Source organism: Pseudorasbora parva, chromosome 10, assembly GCF_024679245.1.
Source record: "Pseudorasbora parva isolate DD20220531a chromosome 10, ASM2467924v1, whole genome shotgun sequence".
Classification (NCBI taxonomy): domain Eukaryota; kingdom Metazoa; phylum Chordata; class Actinopteri; order Cypriniformes; family Gobionidae; genus Pseudorasbora; species Pseudorasbora parva.
Window position 1 is genome coordinate 32,251,250 of NC_090181.1, and position 12,776 is coordinate 32,264,025.

The following is a 12,776-nucleotide window of genomic DNA, read 5'->3' on the forward strand; positions in this document are numbered from 1 at the left end:
TTCAAAATTCCCTCTTCAGATCCCTTTTGACCACTGCAGAGCACCATACAGTTGCGCTTTGCTGTTATTTGCATGCATTTCAAGACTTTTATTTCTTTAAAATGCTGGCAAGTATTTACAAGAGCAATATTATTTAAAGGGGGGGGGGGGGGGGGGGGTGAAATGCTGTTTCATGCATACTGAGCTTTTTACACTGTTAAAGACTTGGATTCCCATCCTAAACATAGACAAAGTTTCAAAAACTAATGTTGAACGTTTGATGGAGTATTTCTTTGTCAAAAATACTCTTTCCGGTTTCTCACAAGTTTCGGAGAGTTTTTTTCGAGTATGGGTTGGCTTGACGTTAATAAGAGTGGAAGGTCCTTGTATGGGCCGTACGGGCTCTTCTCCCGGTAGGGTGCACGCGCGCGACTAGAGCGAGAGAGGAAATGCACGCCCATAAACACTCGCTCAGCTGCAGATCCAGTCGTCCATGAACACTTGTGACGCGCCGCGCTCCACTTTATTCCTATGGGTGACATCGAGCGACTTCAGCGCTTCAGCACAGCATTCCGGGAAGGCAGCGCTGGATTTAAACCGATTTGAACGCAGAAATGACGGGAAGCTTCACAACATCGCGGATTTCCACGGTCACTGCTGTTTACAGGACTTTAGCAAATCATACCAAAGAAGTGTGTTTTTGACGGAGCGGTCCCAGCGATAAAGGTTCGGTCCTGCTTTGGAAGCAGCCGGTGAGTAAAACTGCTTCAAATGTCTGTGCTGTTGGCTATCGTCGCGTGAGTAAACATCAGTAAACGACACCATCGCGTGCTTCGTCATTCAAATGCGCTAACGGTTACTCCATTGTTGTTCTATGTATAACGTTACACTAGTCTGACGTGCAAAACCGTTTTGCTTGCTACTGCTAAGGTTTAGTCGCATACAATAGTCCATAAACCGAATCATGTCCTCATAAACTGCGAGTAAACACACACAAATGTTGACAGGCCACTAAATACAGTACATACTACAGAGACGGACATCCTGCTGTTTCTGTTTCTCCTGTTCAATTTATTTCAGCCTCCAAATGATTCTGGATCATATATCTATTAGCTGAGATCGATAGCCATGAGTTTCTCCACGCTTGAGGACGTCACTGCTTTGCGCCCTCGTCATTCTTTAGCTCCGCCCACACGATACGCCCACACGATACGGCGCTCGTTTTTTTTCGGAAAGACTCGGTACAGCCCATATTTCTTTTATAAATATAATAAAACTAAAGACTTTTCAGAGATATGAAGTATGCAATACTACTCTATAGGTACTCAAGATTGACATGAGATTGACTGAAACTGAGTGTTTCACCCCCCCTTTAATATTATAATATTTCATTACGCTCAAACTAATTAAAATAAAAGCATGTAAACATTTGAATTGGGTCGTTATTTACAGCAGCATTTATTCTTATCATACTAAGCATATGACATTTTATTTACAGCATACAATCATGTTACGGACCACATGAGCAGCGCATTCCCGATCACAAAACTCTCCTGTCCACAATGAATAACACAATTAACAGTTAGAATGCATGAGTTTTAGGTTTTATATCCTATGGTTTTATCACTGAGGTGGCCTGCACACAGGCGAAGGGCGCATGACATACGTCACAACCAAACATTAGCGATTGGTTAGGGCAGATTTAATAGTTTTAAACTTCAACAGAGTACCCGCCTTCACACTTGTCAATGGAGAGTTGCCAGACTCTCTGTACAAATGAAATGTACGAGAGTCTGGTAAGACCAGGCTAGTGTCAAACCGCCAAACAGCTGAAATCACGTGACTTTGGATAGACTGATTCATAACGGTTCAAAGATTTACGAAGCGGTGTGTTGAAATCGGCCATCACTATATAAGTTGCTATTTAGCTTTTTTTGCGCAAAAAAACAACAAAAAAAAAAAACACATTCTCGACGCTTCATAAAATGATTGTAGAACCACTGTAGTGAGATTTAGTGCCTTTTATGGGTCTATTTCAACAAAAATATCTTTATTTGTGTTCCGAAGATGAACAAAGGTCTTAGAGATGTCGAACAGCATAAGGGGCAAGTAAACTAACACTTTAATCATGGAAATATCATGCTGCCATATTCAAATAAAGATTTTAAACCAAGAATGTTGCCATATTCAAATAAAGATTTAAAAAATTTAAAGTGTCACTAATTAAACAGCAAAAAAAATCAGCCTCTTACATGTCAGCATCTCGAGAGATTGCAGAATTCAAACGTCAAATTATGTTTTAAAAACAAATCTCTGGAGGAGCACTGCACTGCACAAGTTAATCAGCTCTACAGCCGACTCATCTAGTTACCTCCACAGCTTTCAGGATCCCTCTGCCACCCCGACTCCTTACTCTCGTCCAAGCCGGGACATGATATTTCTATGATTAAATTGCAGACAGAGACTCCTCCCCCATCAGCCAATCACTGTGGGCATAGCTAAATTGCATGCTAACATTATCCATAGTAACAAGGTCAACCCTGCACTTTTGCGGGAACCAATCGTGCTATTGGCGGGTTTAACACGATGACAGACAGATTAACGACTTGTTGCCTATTGCTGCCAAACTGCTGAAATCACGAGACATTGGCGATACGAATCATGTATCAATACGCTGATTCATAACCGTTCAAATCTTTATTTGAGGTTTGAAAACAAACGCGGAAGAGAAGACAATGCTGAATAAAGTCGTAGTTTTTGTTATTTTTGGACCAGAATGTATTTTCGATGCTTCAAGAGATTCTAATGAACTAACTGATGACACATATGGACTACATTGATGATGTTTTTATTCCCTTTCTGGACATGGACAGTATAGTGTGCATATACGCTCTTAGACTAAATATAAAATATCTTAAACTGTGTTCTGCAGATGAACGGAGGTCTTAGGGGTGTGGAACGACATTAGGGTATGTCATTAATTACATCAATTTCATTTTTGGGTGAACTAACCCTTTAATTAATAGAAACATTTTGTTGAACAAGGTTTCATGTTGCTATATTCAAGTAAAATGTTTAAAATAAGAATGTTGCCATATTCAAAAAAATATTTTAAAATAAAAATGTTGCCATATTCAATTATAGATTTTAAAAAGTAGGCTAAGTGTCACTAATTAAACTAGTATATGCTCAGCTAATTGTCAGCCTCTTACATGTCTGCATTTTGAGAGATTGCAGAATTCAAGCAAAAATTATGTTTTATAAACAAAGTTTGTGAGGAGCACGTTCAGACTGTCTATCTAATCAGCATAAGTGGAGGCGTATATACACAGCCGAGAACCGACTCACCTAACGTTAGATACCTCCAGTTTTCTGCAACCCTCCGCCACCCCGTTCCTCACTCTCGGTCTGCAATACGGGGCAGAACTCTGGGTTTGGGCTAAATTCAGAGCTCGGAGCCCTCGATCGCTTCAGACAATCACATACGCTTATATTATTTTACTTTATTCAATTATTTGGAAGTGTGAACTCTTAAAAACAACTGCCACAGGTAATTGACATTATTTTATTTTTATTAAAGATACATTTATTATCACTATTGCCTCAGTGTTGTACAGTCGCTTTGGGCACACTGCAGCAACAGCCATTAGGATTCTGTGATTTAGTTTTAGTGACTTAGGGAGTCATGGATTTAGGAGCTGTCTTTAGTGCTAAAATGCCTTGTGAAATACTCTTAGAGCAAAAATGTAGGAGTCCTAAAATTGGGACTGACACGTCCATTATTTTTAAGAGTTTCTCCTAAATCGGCAAGTTAGGAGCTGCTTTTAGCCTTGAGATGTTTTGTGAATATGGCCCCTGATCTTGAACGAATGTGGTGTGAAATTAAATAAATTAAAAAACACAAAGTTGACCTGATCTGTGTGGCAGAATTAATGTAGCGTGTACTCACTGCCTGTGCGTTCTGCAGATGTGTCTCAGTTTTTCCAGGTGTTCAGCATCCAGGTCTCTGTCTCTGTCTCCTCGACTGTCCTGACACCGGCCTATCGAACTCCATCTCCTCTCTGATCACAGAAAGAAAGTGTAGGTTAAAAGGTGTTCAATGGAGAAGAACCTCTGAGTAACACTTAACCAGAAGCACTTACCCCACTGCTGCTGTAGAGAAGCGAGGTTGGACAGTAGACGCTCATGATAGAGTCTCTCTAACTGAATGAACCTGACTGCTCTCTCATCTGGAAAATAACCTGGTTCAGGAAAATCTACAGGAAGTGGGAAACCCCAAAGCACCAATGCACTTCACAACACCGAACCTAAAGAATGCAGTGAAATGCTATCACACAGAACCAATGACTGGCTGCAGTAATGCACTAAAAGTAATACAATAAACAGCTCTATATCCATAACATTGCAAACATCCCTGATTCTGTTACAATAACAAAGGCATTGTGGGATAAAATAGAAGGTATAATGGGAAAAGCATCAATAAAAACATTATTCAAACACACCATTATGCAGTGCTTTATATTATTAGATATGCGAACAAACAATAACATTAAGGATACAGTCCTCCTCATGCATAAATGACTCTGCAATCTGTAAAGAAAAGAATATAGACTTGAGTTATGTATTAAATTACACAGTGAAGAGCATCATTAGGCAACACCCAATGGTAACTCTACATCGTAACAATAATACATTGCATTATGTTATAATGCAGCTCAATAAAGTACATTCAAATATATATGTACGTATATGAATCTATATGAACTACTGATCTGTTAAGCATTATATGATTGTTAATGAGAGTTGGCAAAGTGTTACTTATAATAATACAGATGATGCACAGCTAAAATAGGCTGCATAAGCACTTAAATGTAATTTTAAAGATGTTTTATACCTAAATTAGCATATATTCTACTACACCTGAATGCATGTCATTGCTATCTGAGGTGCAAAGACTCCTCAGAAAGAAAAAGAAATCAAAGAAATTCCCATTGAAATTCCCAAACTCCTGACATGAGCTATCTTGCAAAGTAAAGTCATCAACAGGCAAATGTGAGTGAAGACGGCCTCAGGCAGGCTGAAAATCACTACATTAAATGGCTAAATTTACACTAATCACTAAATTATTCAAAATCTCTTCTATCGGCGTAGTTTCAATTGCCGTTCACCGCCTGAACAGCCATATAATCATGGGAGGTTAACATGATTATGGATCATATGACGATTTCTGAATGACCCTTTTTTTTGCAGCTAAATCTCAATAAATGATTGGGGGGGGGGGGGGGGGGTCTAATTCCATTCTAATTCTGACTTATTTACACTGGTAAAGAGTTGGATTCACATGCTAAACATGTGATGGAGTATTTCTGTGCCAAATACACTCCTTTAGGATTCAAACAAGTTTTATTAAGTTTTTTTTTCAAGTATGCCCCTGTATAACGTCATAAAGGGCAGAATTCCTTGTATGAGCACTTCTCCCAGATGAGCATGTGCACACATCGGCCAGACCGAGACCGAGAGCAAGAGCATGTCCATCAATGAGCTTCGTTCGGGTTACAGAATCCGTTGGCAGCACTGTCATTTTGTTTTTAGACATCGTAATCAACTAAGTCACTTAAAAAGTTTGTTTCTGGTTGTGAGGGAAATAAAACTTTCAGCTTCCCAAATAACCCAGCATTAAGGGAACAGTGGATGCAGTTTGTTCTGCAAGTGTTTGTTTGTTCCCAGTCAATGTTACCCGTCTCCAGCGCGACGACTCCGATTTTTCAAATATTCATATTCTTGAGTAATCGACGCGCCATCCTCCAATAAACCCGTCTCTTGCATGATACCCAGCAATTTCGAATATCCCAATCTAATATGATTTCTGACCTGTAAGGTTTCCAGAATAATAATCATACATTGTTTGTTAATAGGCCAGAGGAGAACTGGCACCCCGACTGAGTCTGGTTTCTCCCAAGGTTTATTTTTCTCCATCATGCCCTGATGGAGTTTTGGTTCTTTGCCACTGTCGCCTTTGGCTTGGCTTGCTTAGTTGGGGACACTAAAATTATGATAAAAGTTATTCAACTAAATATAAAAATAAAATTAATTAATTAGGTCTTATTTAATTCTATAAACTATAATACTGATCTGCTAACATTGTCGCTCTATGATAAATTAAAATAAGCTGATAACATCACTGTTTTCTCCAGTACGAAGGTACAGCCAAATCAAATTTTGCTGCAATATTATCCTGTTTAACACTGTGAAGCTGCTTTGAAACAATCGGCATTGTAAAAGAACTATTTGAATAAAGTTCAACTGCATCAAATGTCTGTTTTGTTGGCAATTGGCACATAAGTGCATATAATGCAAACAACACATATAGTGAAACGAAAGTTATCTAGGGATAAAGCCATGTATTGTGTGTGTGTGTGTGTGTGTGTGTGTGTGTGTGTGTGTGTGTGTGTGTGTGTGTGTGTGTGTGTGTGTGTGTGTGTGTGTGTGTGTGTGTGTGTGTGTGTGTGTGTGTGTGTGTGTGTGTGTGTGTGTGTGTGTGTGTGTGTGTGTGTGTGTGTGTGTGTGTGTGTGTGCTTGTGACTCTTTAGCTCCGCCCACTGCACGCCTGCAGTTTGGCTGTTTTCAGAAAGAATCGGTACAGCGTATCTGTATTTTATAAATATGATCAAACCAAAGAATCTTCAGAGATATGAAGGATGCAATACTACTCTATAGATCCTCAAGATTCACACGAGACTGGCAGAAACGGTGTGTTATGTACCCTTTAATGTTAGATTATTTCTACATAGTACACTAAATGTTTTTATGCTAAAAAGCACAAAGAAAATCCAGTTATCTATGATCTGTTCCCTTTAAAGAGCAAGATTTACTAACAGTAGGAGGAGTTGTAGAAGGTTCCCTTTCAGGTGCAAAATTTGTGGGAGGACAGTTTTTAAATGAAAGTGTCTTACTAAGGTTTGCATGAATCAATTTACTGGTTTTTGTGCCATTATTTACCACCCCAAAAAAACATTGTCTTAAACCAGATGCTAAATTTTAGATTGCGTTGGTCATTATGGAAATGATCTGGGTTGTCTTCATTAATTAACTAACTCAATTAATTCATTAACTTGTTCATTAATTTGTGTGTCGTCAGCAGATCACACACAGAACTTTACACTCCCATCTGCTCTTTTATGAAATTAAGCTCTCACCCTAATTTTCCCCGTTTAGTAAATCTGGCACACAATCTCTTATAAGAACGAATCCACAAGGGAATAAATGTGAGCTGTTTCGATAGAGTCCTCTTGTAGCTTAATATAAGCCTCTCATCAGGATCATAGAGCTGCACATATGAGCTAATTCTTGTAAAACATGTTGAAAAAGGTCAAGCTCAAATAAACATTTAATAGAGCCTGATTATTTTAGGTGCTGGTTGTTCTGCTCCCTAACAGATACTTCATGTTCTGCTATCAGTCAATGTTATCAGCACTGGGCAACAGCAACAAGACTAACATGAGCTTATTAATACCCAATGTGGAACAGTCCAGGCAAATGCATCTCATGATCTGGCTAATGCACATTAGTGAGGCAGTTTAGACGGAAGTAATAAGTTGTTTGCACCATCTACTGGCAATGAACACATACAGCAATAATACTCACTGAACAACAAAACAAAAACATATAAAAACAAGATTTAAAGGAAAGAAATTGAGTCTGTTAAATGTTTGAAGTTGCTAGGTTATGTATAATTTTCCAGGTTTTCAAGATTTATTGTCGACTGGAAATTTACAGAAAGACATTCCTTTTGTCAGCTGAATAATCAAACTACACTACCGTTCAAAAGTTGGGTGACAGCAAGATCTTTTTCTTTTTGAGTACCGGTAATAGTTTTATTCAGCACATTAAAAAGTGACATATTTCAAATAAATGCTGTCATTTCGAACGTTCTATTCATCAAAGAATCCTGGGAAAAAATGTATCATGGTTTTCACCTAAATATTAAGCAGCAATGAGTTCAACACTGATTGAAAAGAAATGTTTCTTGAGCAGCAAATCAGCATATTAAAATGATTTTTGAAGGATCATGTGACACTGAAGACTGGAATAGTAATGCTAAAATATAGTTTTACATCACATGAATTAATTATATTTTAAATATTACATTTATATATTATAGTAATTTAAAATTGATGTCTTAAGACAAAAAATTGATGTCATTGATGTCTTAAGACACGTTTCTGTAAAAAAATGATCCGTCATTACTTCCAGAGAAGGTCAAACAGGCGTGATCATAGATATATAAACCGATCGGTTCGTGTCTTAAGACATCAATGTGTCGTCACAAGCAGCAGGGTTTTTGTGCATGTTGTCTAAGCATGTTTTTTTCTTTTTTACTCTCATAGAGTTGTTACCCATTTACATGCATTATGACTGGCAGACTGCAACGGTTAAAGGAAAAAAATCTTAATTTGTGTTCTACTGAAGAAACAAAGACACCTACACCTTTGATGCCCTGGGGGTAAGCTAACAAACATCACATTTTCATTTTTGGGTGAAATATCCCTTTAAAGTCTTTATTTGCATAGACGAATGCGTGCAACCTGTTCACATAAAAGATCTAGCATTCACCTGTCCTATATCATATATTGACGACTACACCTTAATGCAAGATTAACAGCGCAATCTTTAATCTTGAACAAAAGATTAGCAGTGCTAACCCTCTTCTGGGCAAGGTTTTATAACACCAGGCAAAAATGGTGCTTACCCTGCTTTTACCATGTGTGAGATTTTACCCAAGGTTTTAGAACGTCAATAACCTGGGTTAAGTGCCGTGTGAAAACCCCCAGAGAGGAGATGTACAACATTAGTATCAGACCTGATGGATGCAGTGTGGCAGAAGAGGGTGGTCTCCCTGCTCCCCCAGCTCCTGGAGAGATACCGACAGGGGGCGGCCGAAGCCCTGGGGTGAACCAGCATCACTGTGAGGGATCCCTTCAGGGCTGACAAGCCCCTCTGATACTGAAAAGACAAACAGAACAACTCAAAATGTACTGTGGTTTTACTCAAGTAACACTAACTCTATGGCATTTAAGCATAATCATTACTAATGGACTGTAATTTACATGTGGTTCAATATAATTTTGAGTATTATTTATACTTTTAATTAATATTGTGAATTATTTCATTTGTATATTTACAGTTTTCATTTTTTGTCATTTTTTTTGTCATTTTATAATGTACTTTTGTCATATTAGTGGTGCTTGCTCACTATTGTTCTCTTGCATACTTATTATTGTTCTTCTGGACAAAACTTCAGCGTGTTCGTCCTGCACCGTTTGTCATAGACCCATGAATGAGGTGTCAAACTGACCGGCTCATTGAAAAGAGCTGTGCCATGTCTTTTCTAAGCGACCGGACCTACGATGTTCGCACAGCGGACAAAAAAAACAGGCGAAAAAAAAATCCCTTAGACTTACAATAGCGGAATCACCCTAGCAACCACCCAGAAAACCTTAGCAACTCCCTAGCAACAATCAATCAATCAATCAACTTTATTCATATAGTTCTTTTACAATGACGATTGTTTCAAAGCAGCTTCACAGTGTTAAACAGGACAATATTGCAACAAAATTAGATTTGGCTGTACAGTCGTTCTGGAGAAAACAGTGATGTTATCAGCTTATTTTAAGTTATCATATAGCAACAATTTTAGCAGATCAGCATTGCAGTTTATAGATAAGACCTAATTAATTAATTTTAAATTGTATATTTAGTTGAATAACTTAGATCATAAGCAACAACTCAAAACACCGTAGCAACCAAATTTTGGCACTAAGCGCCACTAAGATTTTCTTCAGGAAATGTGCATTCTGGTTTTTATTATTATTATTATTATTCACATATTACTATTTAGCTTTAATCTGTTTTTATTTATTTCCTTTTTATTGTTTTGATTAAAATTTTTAAGTTGAGTGCTTCAAATTATACTTGCTCCAAATGTGAAGCGTCAAGGCAATTTTTTTATTTTAATTTAGTTTTTCCATCTAATGCTTTTATAATTTATTTCATTTTAGCTTAGTTTCAATTAAGAAAAACGTTTTTAATAGTTTTCATTTTAGCTAACCTTAATAATCGTGATATGGTTATCCAAGGGTATGTCTACACGACGCTGATGTATTAAAAACCGAAACGTTTTTCCAATCCCTCTTCACACAGATCTGCGAAAACGACTAAAGACGCTGTATTATTCATGCCAGGCCAGTTGGTGGCAATTTCACTTTGTAAAGAAACACTACGTACCTACAGACTGAACATATGACGATGATGATGAACATACATAGGACGTCACCGGTTTCATAAATGCACATTTTTGTATTTTCACAGGGAAAAAATAAATAAATTATATATTTTATATATATATATAAATGTGCATATTGTGATAAAGTTCATTATTTTCCATAATGTAATGATAAAAATTAAACTTTCATATATTTTAGATTCATTGCACACCAACTGAAATATTTCAGGTCTTTTATTGTTTTAATACTGATGATTTTGGCATACAGCTCATGAAAACCCAAAATTCCTATCTCAAAACATTAGCATATTTGATCCAACCAATAAAAGAAAAGTGTTTTTAATACAAAAAAAAGTCAACCTTCAAATAATTATGTTTAGTTATGCACTCAATACTTGGTCGGGAATCCTTTTGCAGAAATGACTGCTTCAATGCGGCGTGGCATGGAGGCGATCAGCCTGTGGCACTGCTGAGGTGTTATGGAGGCCCAGGATGCTTCGATAGCGGCCTTAAGCTCATCCAGAGTGTTGGGTCTTGCGTCTCTCAACTTTCTCTTCACAATATCCCACAGATTCTCTATAGGGTTCAGGTCAGGAGAGTTGGCAGGCCAATTGAGCACAGTAATACCATGGTCAGTAAACCATTTACCAGTGGTTTTGGCACTGTGAGCAGGTGCCAGGTCGTGCTGAAAAACCAAATCTTCATCTCCATAAAGCTTTTCAGCAGATGGAAGCATGAAGTGCTCCAAAATCTCCTGATAGCCAGCTGCATTGACCCTGCCCTTGATAAAACACAGTGGACCAACACCAGCAGCTGACATGAAACCCCAGACCATCACTGACTGTGGGTACTTGACACTGGACTTCAGGCATTTGGGCATTTCCTTCTCCCCAATCTTCCTCCAGACTCTGGCACCTTGATTTCTGAATGACATGCAAAATTTGCTTTCATCCGAAAAAAGTACTTTGGACCACTGAGCAACAGTCCAGTGCTGCTTCTCTGTAGCCCAAAGTGGCTTGACCTGGGGAATGCGGCACCTGTAGCCCATTTCCTGCACACGCCTGTGCACGGTGGCTCTGGATGTTTCTACTCCAGACTCAGTCCACTGCTTCCGCAGGTCCGCCAAGGTCTGGAATCAGTCCTTCTCCACAATCCTCCTCAGGGTCCGGTCACCTCTTCCCGTTGTGCAGCGTTTTTTGCCACACTTTTTCCTTCCCACAGACTTCCCACTGAGGTGCCTTGATACAGCACTCTGGGAACAGCCTCAACATTCGTTCAGAAATTTCTTTCTGTGTCTTACCCTCTCACTTGAGGGTGTCAATGATGGCCTTCTGGACAGCAGTCAGGTTGGCAGTCTTACCCATGATTGCGGTTTTGAGTAATGAGCCAGGCTGGGAGTTTTTAAAAGCCTCAGGAATCTTTTGCAGGTGTTTAGAGTTAATTAGTTGATTCAGATGATTAGGTTAATAGCTCGTTTAGAGAACCTTTTCATGATATGCTAATGTTTTGAGATGTTATGAGCTGTATGTCAAAATCATCAGTATTAAAACAATAAAAGACCTGAAATATTTCAGTTGGTGTGCAATTAATCTAAAATACATGAAAGTTTCATTTTTATCATTACATTATGGAAAATAATGAACTTTTATCACGTATGCAAATTTTTGAGAAGGACCTTATATATATATATATATATATATATATATATATATATATATATATATATATATATATATATATATATATATATATATATATATATATATATATATATATATATATATATATATATATAAAGAATTAAAAATAAATAAATAAATGGCCAAAATGCATAAAAAGTTTTACGTTTTTATTTGAAAACGGTGTTGTGTAAAGAAATGGCCCCTTAGATCTAGTGCATTTTCATTACAGTACATCTAACACACAGGCATCTAAAATGTCCCTTTAAATTTTATGGAGCGGCTGCACCCAGTGTTTAACACAGATATATCTCACTATAGGTTTGCCCATATTATTCATTCCATTGAAACCTGTCTGAAAGTTGCACGACAACAATGGGACAGTCAGTCGCTTTGCAGCTAAAAAACTGAAACAAAAGTCTAGCAGTATTACTCAGAGAGCCTGACACCTTTGAGACAATAGAAACGCTTCTCCACCCAGAGCTTGAACTTTCAGGATGAGACCGTTTGGACTGGGCTGTGCCTCAGAAACTATTCAATGTCCAAGGGCCATTCACTATCACTAATTTGTATTTTTGTATACAAGTGTGACTTGGTTCCTGAGTGTTTATAATTACACATTTTAGGTTTTTGATACTTTAAGTTAGCAAACTTTGACAGAAAAAGTCTATTTGACTAGCATATAAAGTCACCAAGCACCATTTATTTATGGAACTTTAGAGGAAGGAAAATACCGGTGTGCTCAAGGATATCTCATTGACTGGCTATTGATTCTCAGCCATGACTATGTTGAATTTGTTGTAATCATTCAATCACACGCACTTCACAATCTTTGG

The 12,776-nt window shown here is 37.8% G+C and overlaps 1 protein-coding gene across 1 annotated transcript in view; it reads right to left on the reverse strand.

Moving 5' to 3' along the window:
• The window catches only part of cnsta (consortin, connexin sorting protein a), a 45,778-nt gene that overhangs the window by 18,286 nt on the left and 14,716 nt on the right, over positions 1-12,776 (reverse strand). Inside the window, exons 3-6 of the mRNA XM_067455894.1 lie at positions 8,840-8,982; positions 4,539-4,569; positions 4,122-4,208; positions 3,929-4,040 (exon numbers count right to left, since the gene is read on the reverse strand). Of these exons, the coding sequence (XP_067311995.1) occupies positions 3,929-4,040; positions 4,122-4,208; positions 4,539-4,569; positions 8,840-8,982 (373 nt within the window). The remainder of the gene's footprint in view (positions 1-3,928; positions 4,041-4,121; positions 4,209-4,538; positions 4,570-8,839; positions 8,983-12,776) is intronic.